General features: G+C 43.5%; 1 protein-coding gene and 1 pseudogene across 2 annotated transcripts in view; both read right to left on the reverse strand.

Moving 5' to 3' along the window:
* LOC147571620 (uncharacterized) overlaps nucleotides 1–7,374 on the reverse strand; it is a 382,686-nt gene extending 375,312 nt beyond the window's left edge. For both annotated transcript variants that reach the window (XM_086696179.1, XM_086696178.1), the window contains exons 1-4: nucleotides 7,270–7,374; nucleotides 6,187–6,263; nucleotides 4,593–4,737; nucleotides 3,422–3,498 (exon numbers count right to left, since the gene is read on the reverse strand). In XM_086696179.1, the coding sequence (XP_086552305.1) occupies nucleotides 3,422–3,498; nucleotides 4,593–4,737; nucleotides 6,187–6,263; nucleotides 7,270–7,354 (384 nt within the window). In that variant the 5' untranslated portion in view covers nucleotides 7,355–7,374. The remainder of the gene's footprint in view (nucleotides 1–3,421; nucleotides 3,499–4,592; nucleotides 4,738–6,186; nucleotides 6,264–7,269) is intronic.
* Nucleotides 7,375–7,454: 80 nt separating this feature from the next.
* LOC147571625 (protein shisa-6-like) overlaps nucleotides 7,455–16,004 on the reverse strand; it is a 51,258-nt pseudogene continuing 42,708 nt past the window's right edge.

Genomic DNA, 16,004 nt, shown 5'->3' on the forward strand with positions numbered 1-16,004 from the left:
GATACAGAACCGTGATGGGTTTATTAGGGGAAACGAGGAAAAACAAAATAGAGGGGACAGGAATGGTCAGGGAAAGAATTCAGTCAAATACGCATATCAGACAACTTTTCTAAATATATCACATCACCACAGCCAGTGGTCACAGTTCAGGGTCCTCTTCAAATTTCACATTCTCCTGTAAGGCAAAGAGATTTTGGGTTATTGCAATGGGATCTTGTGTTCTCCTCTATGTATTTTGTCTTCAACAATATATCTGTGGCCTTGGATGAACACTTAATTGTGTGGCTGCATCTGTGTGTCTACCTCTAAGGGATTAGGACTGTCTTCAAATCTTAGATATAGATCCCTGAATGTACACACTATCACAGTTATCTTTTTCTTTTTCATAAAGTAGGACCTGAATTTTAAAAGAAAAAACACAGGGGTCTTTGCCGTATTTTTTGAAACACGGATTGCCAACCTCTCAGCCTCAGGCATGACACTCTTAGTTTCATGAAATTGAATGCACATCTGTTGAGGACCTTCTGTGTGGAGATACATTCATTTCCACCCTGAGAAGGGTGAGTGTCCACTCCTCCCATACATTTTACAAATTCCTTAAGTGCTTCTCACCTCTTCATCGTACTGACCTCAGAAACCAACATTGTCCCTGTTTCTCAGATTACAAACCTGAGGCTCTGAGATGACCGCCGAGAGCTGGTGTTAGAGCTGACACAGCAGGAACACAGGCAAAACCTCAGGAGATTGCGAGGGAACTTTCGGAGACGCAAACCTGCAGGCAGGGTGGTGACAGCAGACGCAGGGGTGTGGTGACCAGAGTTCAGCAGGGGCGGCTCCTCCTCACCCCTGAGTTCCCCACCAAGAGTCTGACTCAGGCTGAAGGCCAAGGAAGCGGCACAGCTGATCTACAACCTGCCTTCACATTTAGTCTCACTGAGACACACTAACTTAGGCAGACAAGCGTTTCCTAAGACTAAGGTTAACTTCCCAAGTCTCCCAGAACATTCTTCATACACGTCCAGACCCTTCAGAAAACCAAGGGAAACAACAAAATTTATTTAGATTATGAACTAGGTGCACTGTGGTGACGTTGACATTTCAGAGATGATGACTGCATTCTACATTGTGGTTGAACCCGTGCAGCAGTCCTTTGCAGACTTCACACTGTCCTCATGCTCCCTTCCCAGTGTGTGGGCCCTGCCAGAAATGGCCTCCAAGTCCATCCTACTGACCCCAACGCCCTCCCCTCTGCACCTCCTCAAACTCTGCTTACTGTGCTCAACTTCCCTTCTATTCCTGCGTGATTCAAGTTTCCCCCAGTTTCGCACTGGATCCTTCACTGGTATTTCCACTCTGGTGACCACAAGGTCTGTGTCATATAATGCATGTGCCCCCTTTCAGACGGGACACCTGAGGCACCTACACTTAGGGGTGCATCTCATCCTTCACGGAGCTCAAAGCATTGTGTCTTTCAGACAGGCACCAGTACTCCTGATACATCTGCCTTTGTGTAAAACTCCTCTTTCTTGTAGACAAGAGAAACCTACAGCTGACCTCATTACAGGGAAATGACACAGCCCATTGTACACTATGTCCTGAGAAACTTGAGATATGTGACACTGTCCCCAGGCAGGTTTGCAGTTGAATTGCCAAGCCCTCACAAGCATCCCTACATCATTCCCACCAAGTCTTTCACCAAGAAGACGAATACGCTTTATCGGTCACTCATCCAGTTCAGGTCATCTTACCAAATTTAGTACGTGGAGGAGCTGGTGGAGGAGGTGGCCCATGGCCCGTGACTGGTGGTGAAGGGTGGTCCGTGGGGGACAGCCTGCAAGGCGATCCTGGGGAAGGACCAGGCCCTCTTGCATTCATAATGGCCTGCAGAACAGAAAAGAAAGCTATGTTCGTAGGACAGAGCAAAGCACCAACACCAGCAAAAAGTGGCAACAACCCAAAGAAGCAGTGCTCATCTCCTGCCAGCTTCCCCACCACCAGGTTCCAAGAGGGCAGCAGCAGCGCCAAAATCTCTACCCATACTTTGGGTTCCACTTATAGCTTTGGGGGTGGGGAACGGATGCTATGGGGACAAACCAGTGTTCCCACATGTGTGCAAATGTAGAACAGCAAGCTCGTGTCCGAGAGGATTTATGGAAGGAGTACCAAATTAATAAAATAGCATATTCCTGATAGGAAGGCATTTAAGTCCAGAATCGCCTTCCACCCCGCCTCCGCCTCCACCACAGAGGCTGCTTATTTGTATGTGAAGAACTACAGATTGAGAAGGAATGACAATCCCAGGCTCCACACATGGAATCATAGCCCTCGTGGCTCAAAGCTCTGCCTCTAAGCCCCCGCCTGTGCCCGATCTGCTTCTCTCCCGACAATGAGGTCTTCTCCTCTCTGCAAGTGCTATCCATGGGCACAGAGACATGTTCGGGGATGGGGATCCTGAGGTCATGCAGAGAACCTCGAAAAGCATGTTCTTAGAGAACATGTTACCTATACATGTTAGGTAGGCTTAGCTAATTTATTTTCATTCAGCGGTACTTCTCAGGTAAATACAGTACAACTCGCAGGGTACTTTTGTTCTCTAAAAGATGAGCTGAAATTCTAAATAACAGAATTAACACAAATACACTTTCGTTTCTGCTGTACATCTCCACTGTTACACCTGTAACAGTGACACAGGACACAAGAGAACGTGCTCATGTGAACACAAAGGACACAGTGGAGAATTACAATGCAGGTAATTACGGATTGTCTCTCTTCACCACGCATGTAGCAATGCGTGTTTTCTAGGACAAATATGTCACCTCTCGTAGTTCAGAATATGTATACCCAGGGCACACCTGAAGGGATTCCAGACAGCACGGTTACAAAAAAAAAAAAAAAAAAAAGGCTGAATGTTGATGGGTATTACATATACTTTGTCTAAGACCACTCTAAATGACACATACAAAAATATAAGTTGGAGTGAAGGCAGTTTGCATTTTCAAAACATAAGGATAACTGCCGATTTTCTGAACACATTAATCCCCTAGAAAGAAACTGAACAGGAAGAAACAGCAAGAGCAATGATTCCACACTGAGGAGGTCCAGAAAAAATAAGTCATGCCAAAAGACTTCCAGGTGGAGTGTGGTCTCTCCCTCCCTGGGTTATTTCCAGGTATATACCAGAAAAGCCCTTGGGTGCTCAGCCCTAGGCATGATTGGTTCTAAACCTTCCACAAGGAGTTGACAGGCAGAAAGGAGAGAACCCCATAGACACTTGGGTTAAGGCTGTGCATTTGGAAAATGAGAACAACAAGCAGACATATCATACAACACACAAAACAGACACAAAGCCAGGAGAGAGCGCTGAACAGAAAAAGGAGGGTTTTGCCAAAGAGTTACAACTGAAAATGTCCACAGCATTTACCTTGTCCTTCGTGGTCCCTTTGGTAGAGTCAGTGTTGTTGTTACTCACAGGAGCAACATGTGGATCCGCAAAAGGCCCTAGAAGGGATGGAGGTTTATTCTGATTTGAGTAGATTGTGCAGAGATTAAAAAAACAAAACATGGGGCGCCTTGGTGGCTCAGTCGGTTGAGTGTCCGACTTCAGCTCAGGTCACGATCTCACGGTCCGTGAGTTCGAACCCCGTGTCAGGCTCTGGGCTGATGGCCCAGAGCCTGGAGCCTGCTTCCGATTCTGTGTCTCCCTCTCTCTCTGCTCCTCCCCCATTCATACTCTGTATCTCTCTGTCTCAAAAATAAATCAACGTTAAAAAAAAATTAAAACAAAAACACAAAAACAAAAACAAAAAAACCCAAAAAACAAAAACCACTCTCCTCATTCCTCAAGCAACCTAAACTCTCTGGCCCAGTCAGATCCCAAATCACATGCACAGGGTATCCCACATGCTTCAGGTGATCCCAAGGTAAAGGGAGAGCCATTCTTTAAACTCTGATGAAGCCCCATAAAAGCCCTGGTTCAGGTGTTTTCAGAACTCCTCAAACAACTGTGGATGACTGGGGGCTCAACTGGATGGATATACGTTAGGCTGAGCCTCATGCCTCCCACCGCCCTGCACGTGGACTGTGTATGGCACACATCTGCTGAAGCGCTATGCCTGCTTTTCTGCATACAGCCCCATTCCATCTCCACAAGAGACACCTGTACCAACACAAGGTGGGGGAAATGACCCAAGGATGATAAGTCAATCATGAGAAACTCAAGGAATGTGGTGATGATGGCAGGCATGTTCCTTTCATTTCAATGGTCTGTGGTACCACCTCTGCACCTTGTACAAGACTCAACAACGGGGCACCTGGGTGGCTCAGTCGGTTAAGCATCCGACTCCTGCTCAGGTCATGATCTCACAGTGCGTGAGTTCCAGCCCCACGTCGGGCTCTGTGTTGACAGCTCAGAGCCTGGAACCTGCTTCAGATTCTGTGTCTCCCTCTCTCTGACCCTCCCCCATTCATGCCCTGTCTCTGTCTGTCTCAAAAATAAATAAACATTAACAAATTTCTTTAAAAAAGACTCAACAACAACAAAAATTAAATGAAGGTTCTTTGCAAGCCAACTCATACTGCCCAGATCATCTTACCAAGTGGTGCAGGTGGAGGGGTTTGGGATGGTCCCGAACCTGGTACAGGAGGTGGATGTGCCCAGGAGATCATACGGTGGCCTCTAGGGTAGGGTGTGCAGAATCTTCCAGTTGATGGAGGAGGTCGCCACGGATCCACACTGCCCTGCAGAACAGAAGTGACAGCTATGTGCAGATGCCACACAAGAGAACCAATCCGCAAAGCAGATGAAACCCATAGAAGTACGGGTCAGCACCTGCCCCCTTCTCTGCCACCAGGATCCAAGAGATTAGCATCAGTACCTGAAAACTCTGTCCTGCCACTGGGTACCACCTACAGCTTAGGCAACTAAACGCAGGCGGTTAAACTACTGTCACCACATGTCCCTGCCCAGGTCTGAGAATTTAGAACAAAATGATCCCATCTTACAGGATGAAATAAGTAATTCTAAACTAATGAAGCAGCATATTCCAGACAGGCGGACATCCATGTCCAGGATCACTTTGCATCCCTCCACTACAGTGACGGCAAAAGCTCTGTTTTTGGCTTATTCCGAACACAGAAAAATGGACTGCAAATACACAGCTCATTCTCAGCACATGGAATCACAGCTACTCTTGGGGACAAGTTCTGCCTGCCGGCCCCACACTTGGCCCCCTCTGCTTCCCTCGCTGAGAAAGAGGTCTTCCTACTTTCTGCAAGTGCTGTCAAAGGCCAAGAAACCACTCGGGAGTTGGGGATGCCTGGAGTCTTGTAGGGGACCTGAGGAAATGTTTGCTGTGAGGAACATATTACACATCAATGAGTACTAGGCCCCCAAGTGTTTACCTGAATTCATAAGGAATTCTGGTTTTATGTACACTACAAGACACAGAGCAATACATCCTATGGGAAAAAAGAGGCAGACATTCATGAAACAGAATTAATGCAAATGTGTTTTGACTTTGGTATACATTTCCAGGGATGTGTCATGAGCGATGGTATCAGCTCTCACACTGACTGGAGACAAAGAGAACCTGCTCATATGAATACAACTGAAGGACCTTGTGTTCAGAATACTTTTACCTAAGATACTGCTGGAAAGGATTCCAAACAGTTCATTTACCCATGAAGACGTGAAGGTGGTGAGTTATGACAATGACTTTGTCTAAAACCATCATAAATTGTACAAGGCACACAATATAAAGATTGGGGGAAGTCTTTTCATGTTTACAATGAACAGTCAGTCTTCACACATGAATAGTGTGACCAGAAAGAGGAAAGTAACAACAAGACTGATCCCACAGAGAGGTAGTGTGTTAGGAGTCAACAAGCTTAGAGACTTTGCTATAGACTGCAGTGTATCTTCCTGTTGTTGTTATTTTGAACACAAGGGAAAAGCCATAGGGTGGTCAACTTCTAAGTTCCTTTGACTACTAAGCTGACCAGAAAAAAGATGACAGGCTGAAAAGAAAGCAGCCTGTAGACTCTTGGGTTAAGGCTGTGCATTTGGAGAATATAAACAGGCAGACATATCACACAACACAGAAAACAGGGATAAGGCCGCAGAGCATGCTGTTCCACAAATGAGGGTTTCCTGACAGACTTACAGCTGAAAGTGGCCCCAGCATTTACCTTGTCCGTCTCGGCATTGTTGGTAGACTGCTTGTAGTTGTGACTCATGGGAGTGACATCACCTTCGGCTAAAGGCTCTGAAATGGATAGAGGTTTACTCTGATTTTAGTAGACTGTGAAGATTTCACACAAAGACCACATTTTGTGACGTGTTAAACTCTTGCCCACACTCAGGACCAGGAGGAGAGGCAGAGAGTAACCCACAAGCCTCAGTTGACCCTAGTGATAAGGGGGAGATCCATCCCATCATATCTTAATGAAGAAACCATAGGGTCCTGGCTCATGTTCTTCATAATTAGTCAAATAACTTTCAACAGGGCAGCTCAAAGAGAAATCAGGAAATCGTCACCAAAACAGCCATTTCTCAATACACATGAGGGGTAAACTCAGCATCTCATTTCAGATAAAAATTAAAATGAGAGCGTCAGTTGGTGGATAACATCAAAAAACCCTCCACAGAAGAGCATGGGTGTGTTTCCTCTGACTCCAGGCAAATTGTTCAGTCTTTCAGCTTATCTATAAGCTGCCTTCCACATGGGAGCCAGTATTATGTAACTATTTCTGAATGGAACTGAACTTGACTGATATTATATTAAGGAGTAAAGGAAAACTATGGGTGTTTAGCAGTGAAGCCGCAGAGTTGCACTGATAACATCAGAGGACGAAGCTATTTGGAGCTTGGATTCAGGAATGTAGGTCTACAGTTCACAACAATAAAAAGAAAGGAACATTAAAAATAGTCAATAAATGACCTTCTCCTCAAATAAACTAAAGTCTTCACATTGAGTCCGGGTGGGAAGAAGGATGAGGCCCCTGTCCTGTCATCCTTTCCAAGCTCTTCACACAGGGAGATGCTAGAGGAGGTGGGAGGGTCACAGCCAGAGGAGGGGCATGAGCTCAACCAGTCACAGGGACAAGTGCCTCACTGCTTGTAGTACCAGAGGAGAACACCCTTCTGTCACCCCTTCAGACCACCTGCTGTCCTTAGTGTTTGCTGTTCTGTCCAGGACACACAATGAACACCCACAGGAAAAGGCTTTGCCGCAGAAATTAGGCTGCTGCACATCACCACATGCCTTTTACCTCTCCTCGCAGGGTTCTGCATCTCTGGACTTCCAGGCATTGGTCTCCACCTCCTGTATCCATCAAGCAGCCTCTTTCCTTCCATCACATCCAGTCTTGGATACAGAAAAAGAATGGACTTCTATCAGAGTTGCAACACCACGTCCTCTGACTAGACACTAAACAGCACCGCTGTCATCCCTCAAAACACCCATAAAAACTCATGTCACGCTCCCACACCTGTGTTTCAAGCAGGCGACCTCCCGGCTCTGCTCCGCCATTTTCCTCTCCCAGATCCGAGTCTTGATCTAGGGGAGAAAAACATATCCACCTTCAGTTGTGCCAGACTGGGAACGAAAGAGAGAGAGGAGGAAAAAGGAAAACACTTACCCAGTTGTTCCGAACATTACGCTCATAAACTGCGACCTGAAAAAGCAACAATGAAAAGTCTGTTTTTAGGAATTCCAAGGGCCACTACACTCAACCACATGAGGTGCTAAGGGTTCACTATGTCAGGCAGAACTCACGTTACCTGGTGTGTGAAGGTGCGTTCTGCCTTCTGCAGCTGTTCTCGTGTTTGTTCAATTTGCTGTCTGTGAGATACAATTGTTTTCGTCAAATAAGGCCTAATATTAGGTAGGATTATAAATAATCTGCTCATGTTCCCGTCATCCTCATATCTTCCCCCAATACAATTTATCCTTTCACATGAAACACTTTTCACACAATTCTAAATGTACAGAACCAAAGCTATTGTTCCATCCTCTCCTTACTCATTATTTCATGCCCGTAGGGTTCAGAGGTCATAGAATTCTTTTCCATTTGCAATCTTGCCCTAATTCCTCATGTGACAAGTGACTTTCATCATAAAGCCAACATAAAGTTCTATTCTCCTTTCACTTGTGTACTCACCAGGTTTCCTAGGGTTGCAAAGGCCAGGACCATCAGATGGTACTACCTTGTTGATGGATATGATTTCATCCTATGACACACTGCTTTCCTATAGATTATGACAACTGACACCACCCCTCAGGAACGTTGGCATGGATGAAGTTTCTACATGGGCAGGTCAATGCTGGAGACCCAGAAATGTTTAGTAGCTTAATTGTTTTGTTCTTTCTAATACTTATCTTTTCCTATCTGTTAATTCTCTACGGATATGTCCTCTGAATTTGTGTTTGTATTACTATATTCATGGAGTCTACCCATTGTACAAAGGTTAGAACTAAGAAACAAACAGGGGTTTCATGAGCCGCTGCTAATTAGTATCTGAACTCACTTGCACTTGTGTATGTCCCTTGTAGCTATTTTCAGATTTTCCTCTGCAGTTGCCATCTGATTCTTCATTGCCACTAGTTCACAGTTTGTCATATCCAGATTCCTAAGATGGGAAAGATATATACATAGTCCAGTAGCCAAGGTCCAGAAATTCTGCCTTTTTCCTTCTCAGCTCTCTTAAAGCCTAGACTCAAATATCCCTATCCCCTCCCCCAACGATGCACAGACTGACAACACAGTCAGAGAAATGAAGACCCCATTTAATGTTAAAGAAAATTCAACCTCCGTCTGCTGCCAAGTCGCCTACAATCAGAGCCGCCTTTCTAGTCCTCTGCTTCTACTCCTTCATCGTCAAGTCATCAAATAACATTGCACCTTGTGCCTTCCCAGAGTTGGTCTTTTGTTTGTGATGGAGAAGGCCTATTTCAGGTCAGTGTGAAAACCTGTGCCTGACCAACTGTACCCATTAGGATGAGGCAGGGGATCATCATTGCCTTACACCTCCATGGGGCAGTGCACTGAATCTCAGTCCAGAAGTTGTACCCTGACACAGACACTGAGTATGAAAGACAGCCTTCCAGGATAAGGCTTCACCAGCATTGCAAATCACTCCCATACACCACTAAGGTTCAGGAGTGCAACCCCTGCCCACTCTTTCAAAGATCCTGGTGGAGGGAAAGGCCAATCTTAGAGTGGCAATATATGCTGAAATATAACATGGTGTGAACTGTCCCACAGTCAGGCTCTTATCTTCAGGAAACAGATTTCAGATGGAAAACTATCACCTTCATGGAGTCAGTCTACTTTAACAAGACTCAGTTCATTGACAGTGAAGGCAGCAAAGGGAAATGCTTAGAAAGGCTGGTTTGCTGTGTTGCCCTCAGACTGTTTTGTCCATGGTGTTGCTTTAAAGGGTTTCAACTTGGCACCGGATGTACTCAAGAATCACATGCAAAACTGAAAGACTGTTAGTAGTGGACACAAAAGCACTAGACAGAGAAAGGTACATGCACTTCCTTCTGGCCTCTCAGGTAGTCCTTCAGCAAATGTTTTCTGGGGTGGCTGTAATGTAGAGGCTCTGTTGTAAGGGGGCGAAGATAGAAAGGTGGTCAGGGTGCTCTACCTGCTCCCACAAAGAGCTTACAAATTAACAAAAACAACATGCCAGTGAGACAGAGCAGGCTCCACCCCGGGTGTGGAAAGGACTAACAGAAGCTGAGCCTCCAGGGAAGACAAGGAAGCATTTCCTTTTCAATGTGAATGAGGGGCTCTAAAGGCCCTCCTCCTGAGAACAAAAGGAAATACTGGACCAAAGAAGAAACATGCACCTGGTGCACCAAATTTCTAATGAACCCATGAAGACACACTTCATACGAGTCTCACTTGCAGACTGGATGAAGAGATGCAGTACTGATGCCATCCCAACCCACAGTCTAGAAAGAAACTCCCATGGTTTCTGCAGCAAGGTAAGTCAATGTTTTCCCTAAATATTTTTGACCCAAGTCTGGTGCTGAACAAAGATCACCTAGTTCCCGGCTGATAAGTCAATGGGATGGGATTGAAACCTATAGGCCAATGTAAATGGATCCAGAGGGGATCCTGTTATCAGTGTGCTTAATGCCAGTATCTTCCCTCTTCTACCCCAAGTACATGACACAAGAACGTGTGACAAGCACTAAGGACAGAAAGGAAAATGCAGGTTATAGGAAGCAAGGTAGGAAGGGCAGGCACAATTCTCCTGAATGTATTCGGCAGAAATACTCTGGATCCAATTCTAGAAGAAATATATTTATCTATAGCGGCCACCACATTCATTCATACAACAGTACTCGGGACCATTATCACATGAACGTCTTACTTTGCTGTAGCCATTTTTCTTTCTTCATAGGATTTATCAAGGACGTCTCTGCTCTCCTTCAGCCTTTTGGCTGTTTCTGCCCTGATTGCTTTAATAGAACTCACATCATTACGAAGGTCTTCCACGGCCTTTATCCTTGCTGTAAAAAAAATGGTTATTTTGTGCATGTGCATATGACCTGAGACTTGGTTTTGGGGTGACAGGAAAAGGGCAACTAGTGTGAAGGCAAGAAGGCATTCTTTCCCTTCCCAATGCAAAGTCATTGCCACCATATGGGGATTTCTCCCCAACAGACAACATACCTTCCAGTGCACGTTTATTGGACCTCCAGGCTCTCAGTTCCTCCAATTGACCGTTTGCATCTTCTGACTTTAGGACAGATATGAGAAAATACATTCAAGAAATAAGGATCGCACAACAATGTGAGTGCAACAGGACTATGCATGGCAACAAAGAAAGATCCTGGGGCATAAATACAACAAGGACAAGGCAAAGAACATGGAAAATAGTTCCAGTCAAAGGGCTCACAAATGGCTTTCTTAGGAGAATATTCCTCTATGCACACTGAACATTGTTGAGCATTAAGAGAAGAAGGCAGTATACAATTTGCTATTGCCCTTCATCTCTCAACTATCTTGGGGGATTTTCTCCATATCTTGGAGGGCAGGTCTGAATGATGTGGTAATGACCTAGTTGTGAAAATAAAAGATACTTCCTAGTCCTTGAAATAGCAAACTCCTCATCGTGGTCCTAGTGACATGGCAGCTGTGCAGATGGAGGTTTGTCTCCCAGAGGCCCACTCTCTACTATGGTAAACAGCAAGCGAATATGCTATGCTCACCTCACCCAATGAACAAAAAGCCTCCAAAGTCAAATGACAGTAAAAGCAGCCAACTCTTAGCACTTCCTGATTCTTAACATTCCTCTCTCTCTCTCTTTCTGATTGCAAGGTAACATGTGCACTTTGAAGGGTGTCATTTAAAATTTTATTGAAGTGCTCAACTTTTCTGATGTTCTCCTTCAACAGAACATGTTGAATGAGTCATAACAATTCCTTAATTTTACTTGTGTGTTTAGAACGCAATCCAGGCAAAGAAAGGATTCTTACTTTCAACTTCAGAGCTTCAGCAGAGTGAATGTTACTTTCTCTCTTAGCTTCTTGAAGATGTATCTTTAATTCATTGATGTATATACAAAACATATGAAAAAGGAATCAGAATTCAAAAATAGCATCGTGGTAGATAAGCCTATGTCTGATGTGTGACTCCTTTCACAAATAAAAAGGTAGTTTTTTATTACATTTGTGAAGCGTGTCTTGAATTGGAAGTATTCATAGAACACATGAAATAGGTCAGTAGGATGAACTACAAGAGGTAAAACTAATCAAAATGAAGTCACAAGAAATATTTGAAAGGGCAATGCTACCTTCTGTTCCCACGTGGATATTGCTTCAGCCAGCTCTGTGTTTTCTTTCTCCAACGTGTTGATCTTTGCAGTTTTTTGCTGTAAATTAACTACAAGGGGATAAAACAATTTTTAAGGTTGTTACCAAACCAGTGACATCGAATAATCCCACTGTATTAGCAGCACAGACACATGATCTGACACATGGGTGTAACTAACTTTTTAGCTTTCTCATTGTGCCTGAAGAAAGCAAGTTTCAGCAGCATTTTAAACCCAAGAAACCTCATTTCACTGACATTCCTATACGTGTAAGCTCTAGAACACCGACTCCTCTAACAGACACAAAGTGCAAACTCCTCTCACATTGGCCCAATGTGAGAACTCTCCTGCCCTGAGGTCACTCTTCTCATCACCACCACCGCTGCATTTACAGTGATGAACACCAACCAGTCTTTGAGGGCTTGTTAAGTGCCAGGTAGCCACCTTGCCTCTCAACAGACAGCACCACAGAATCACCAGAGTCCATGGGGTCCGTGCAGAATAGATTGCCCCCCATTTGCATCAAGTTCACTTTTCCCTGGCATGAATGGCTCCCTCCACCTCAGACTCAAAACCTTGGTTTAACCCTCTCCTGTGACACACACCCTGCCTGGCAATACCTGGCTTCTTTTCTAAGCTTAGGCTTCTTGACAGACTCAAAGAGGGTTTTCTCATCTTCACATCTCACCAAAAGCCAGGTCATGGCAAAGTACTCACTCCACAGCTCAGGCTCATATCATCACTTCTGTCCTAAACATTTCTATGCAAAATTACACTCATTCTGTTCTCCTTCCTCCTGTGGTGTTTTCCTCCCCTGGTCTCTTGTCTTAAGAGAGGCCAATCCCTCCACATTGTCACTTAGCCTCTAACAGGGAAGAGAACGATTTTCAAGAGTTAACAAATCAAGTAGACATCAGAAGTCACCATATTTATCCTTAGTTAAAAAATGAAAACCCACACCAAACACGAGTAATGAAAAAACATTACAAAGACTACTCAAACCTAAAATCTTACCTGGATATACTGGAGGCTCTGTCTGAGAGAGGAAGAAACAAAATTAAGTTTGAGGTCAAAACATAGTAATAGTAAAAACTTATTCTTCCTGATAAAATACTGAAAGGTCATCCAATGAAATCACAATGATCATTTTGTTCAGCATAATGAATTCATAATGTTAATGTAATAAAAAAGTAGAATTTCATATTTAGTTCATGATTCTTTATAAACCATTTCTGATAAAAGCATAACGATTCAGAGCTTATTTTGACCAAAAGATAGATTTACATTATATTAAATAAATATCAAAATATTCAATTCTGTCAGTGCATAATGCGGACAGTTTTAAAAATATGTAAATAAAATATTTGTCTGATTTTTTTTCTCTTGTAGTCAAACCCAACATCCACACTGAAGTCCAGAACCCAGGATCATTTGAAATGCCAAAAAAAGAAAAAAAGAAAGAGAGAGAGAGAGAGAGAAAGGGAGAGAGGAAGAAAGAGACAGAGAGAGAGAGAGAGAGAGAGAGAGATGGAGGGGGACGGTAGGGGGGCGAGAAGGAAAGGGAAGGGATGGGAAGGAGGAAGGAAGCGGCAAGGAAAGAAAAGGAAAACCTTTGTATGAAGACACGCTTCTTTCATTCTCTAGAAAGCTTTCTGAAATGTTACACAGGGTTGGCTGCTTTCCGAATCAATAAACAATTACAACATGTCAGGTGCTATGATTTTCCTAGATCACTAAAAACAGAGGGTCTTCCAAAAACACATCATCAGATGAGAAAGAGAGTGGAACATGGCTAGGGCAAAAGCACAGGCACCAAAAGAAAGGATGGCTAACATTTCAAAAACAAAGCAAAAAGGGCTCCCGTTGAGAAGGTCTAAGAAAAGCAAGAGGAACTGAATTCCTGTAAAGGCACTGGTCTAAGGCAAGGGTTAACAGTTTCCATACTGGAGACTTCTGGGAAAGTGAACCAAAGAGAGAACAGGTATTAGGGAGTAATGGTTGTCTGGGCAAAAGTAGAAATAGCCATTTAAAGCCTGACTGCACTAGGATTTCTATTTTCTAGGAGCACTAAAAGCACGTCAACCATGGAAAAAGACATCCTGTGATTGTCTTGCGTCCACTGAAAAGTAACAACCATAAGATAATGACTGTGGGACTGAAGGATGCTTCCCCACTCCCAGCCCCTCACCCTTTGGAAAAGTGCCTTTATAAGCCTGGCACACTACCCTTTTGGGGAGCGATATTCCTCTTTCTCGGTGGCTCCGCTGTATACAACCTATCTCTAATAAACGCCACCTGCTTTGTTTCCCTTTCGATCAGTGTTCATTACTAAGACACTGAGACTGGAGAACCTGGTCTGGGTGGCCCAGTAACACCCAGACCCAAGTCATCCCCTGATGAATTATAGCTCAATAAATTCTAGGCAAGACTCTACTTTAACAAAAGGTAAAGACACATTTTCTTGATCGGTAGGACGTATATCCCTATTTGAAAGTTTTGAATGATGATGTGATGCTGAAGCGAGCCCCAACATCTTGCCAGGATATTGGAATATCATCATGGTATCAAAAAGTGAGTCATAAAAATGTTGTTATAGGAAAGTGTATCTATGGAGGGCAAACAGGAAACCATGGATAGTCCTTTAATGTCACATGTTTCCTTTCCTAAGCAGGGGAAATGGAAAGAGAGATGGCCTTCCAAGTACTTAATATGCATGTTTTCTTTTTGAAGGGAAAGATTTCTAAATTGGCAGGAAAAGAGGAAACACAGCCACTTATAAATAAACTCATGCTCTTCTGTTCTTGCTTAGAAGGCCTGCCCTCCAGAGAAACTATTTCTCCAAAGCCTAATGGGGTTTTTCTGAAGACAAGCAATACAGATGAAGGGAAATACTCAACTACAGTGCTCTTCCTCCTTCCTGTCTCATAGGGGAGTAAACTCAGCCTAAAACCTAGGGAAAGACAAAACTTGACACTAAAAGCCTTCACCTCAGTTTTTTTAAACACGGACGTGACCCCAAGCTTCCCCAAAAACTTAACAAGGTACCCTGAAAGGAAAAACCACATCTTTTGAACACAGAATGCAAGCATTAAATCACACTTCCTATGGCAGAGATGGTGGGATAATCAGGCTGGGAATGTAAAACCGCTCTGATTAATAGGATAATGACTCTAATGGAAGAAGTAGTCAGTATGCAAGAAGAGGTGGTGAATGTGAGCACAGAAACGATAACTCTAGGATCCAAAAGGACTTCTAGAAATCCAAAACATCATAACAGAAATAAGGAATGCCTTTGTTGGATTTATTAACACACACAACACACCTGAGGAAAGACTCAACAAGCAGAAGGAAATGTCAAGTAGAAACACCCAAAACAGAAACGCACACAAAGAAATTAAAAATACAACAGAGAAAATCCAAGACCAGTGTGACAATGACAAAGGTGTAACATACACAAAATGGGAATACCTACTTATACGTTTGAAGTGCAAATGACTGAGAATTTTCCAAAATTAATGATAGTCATAAACCACAGATTCAGGAAACTCAAAGAATTTCAAGCAGGATAAATACCCCCCTCCAAAAAAACCAAACCAAACCAAAAACAAAACAAAACAAAACAAACAAAACAAAAACACAAGAAACACAAGACTATCCCTAGACATATACTATTCAATCAAGAGAAAATTGAAAACAAAGAATTTTGGAAGAAGCTAAGGGGTAGTGTTGGGGGCTGGAGTTGCAGGGAGATGGAAGAAATAACACCTTACCCAAGAGGAACCAGGACAAAAAATACTCAGAATTCAGAAACCATGCAATCAAGAAGACTGAAATGTTTATACTGTTAAAAGAAAAGAACCCATCCACCTAGAATTCTGTGAACAATTAAATTGTCCTTCAAAACATGTACAAAGTAAGGGAAATTATTGGAGATACTGAGGTCAATAATAAAGGCTGAATTCTCCAAGAAAACATAATCCTTAATGTACATGCATTAACAACAGAGTGCCAAAATACATGAGGCAAAAACTGATACAACTGATAGGAGAAGTAGACATATACATTATTACAGCTGCAAGAATTCAACACCCTCTATCAGTCATTGACAGATTGAGCATAAAGATATTCAAATATAAGAACACAGTTGGACTGAACTGCATCACCAATCACCTAGATC

Source organism: Puma concolor, unplaced genomic scaffold (assembly GCF_028749965.1).
Source record: "Puma concolor isolate L17-30 unplaced genomic scaffold, mPumCon1.1.hap2 unalloc_scaffold_14, whole genome shotgun sequence".
Classification (NCBI taxonomy): domain Eukaryota; kingdom Metazoa; phylum Chordata; class Mammalia; order Carnivora; family Felidae; genus Puma; species Puma concolor.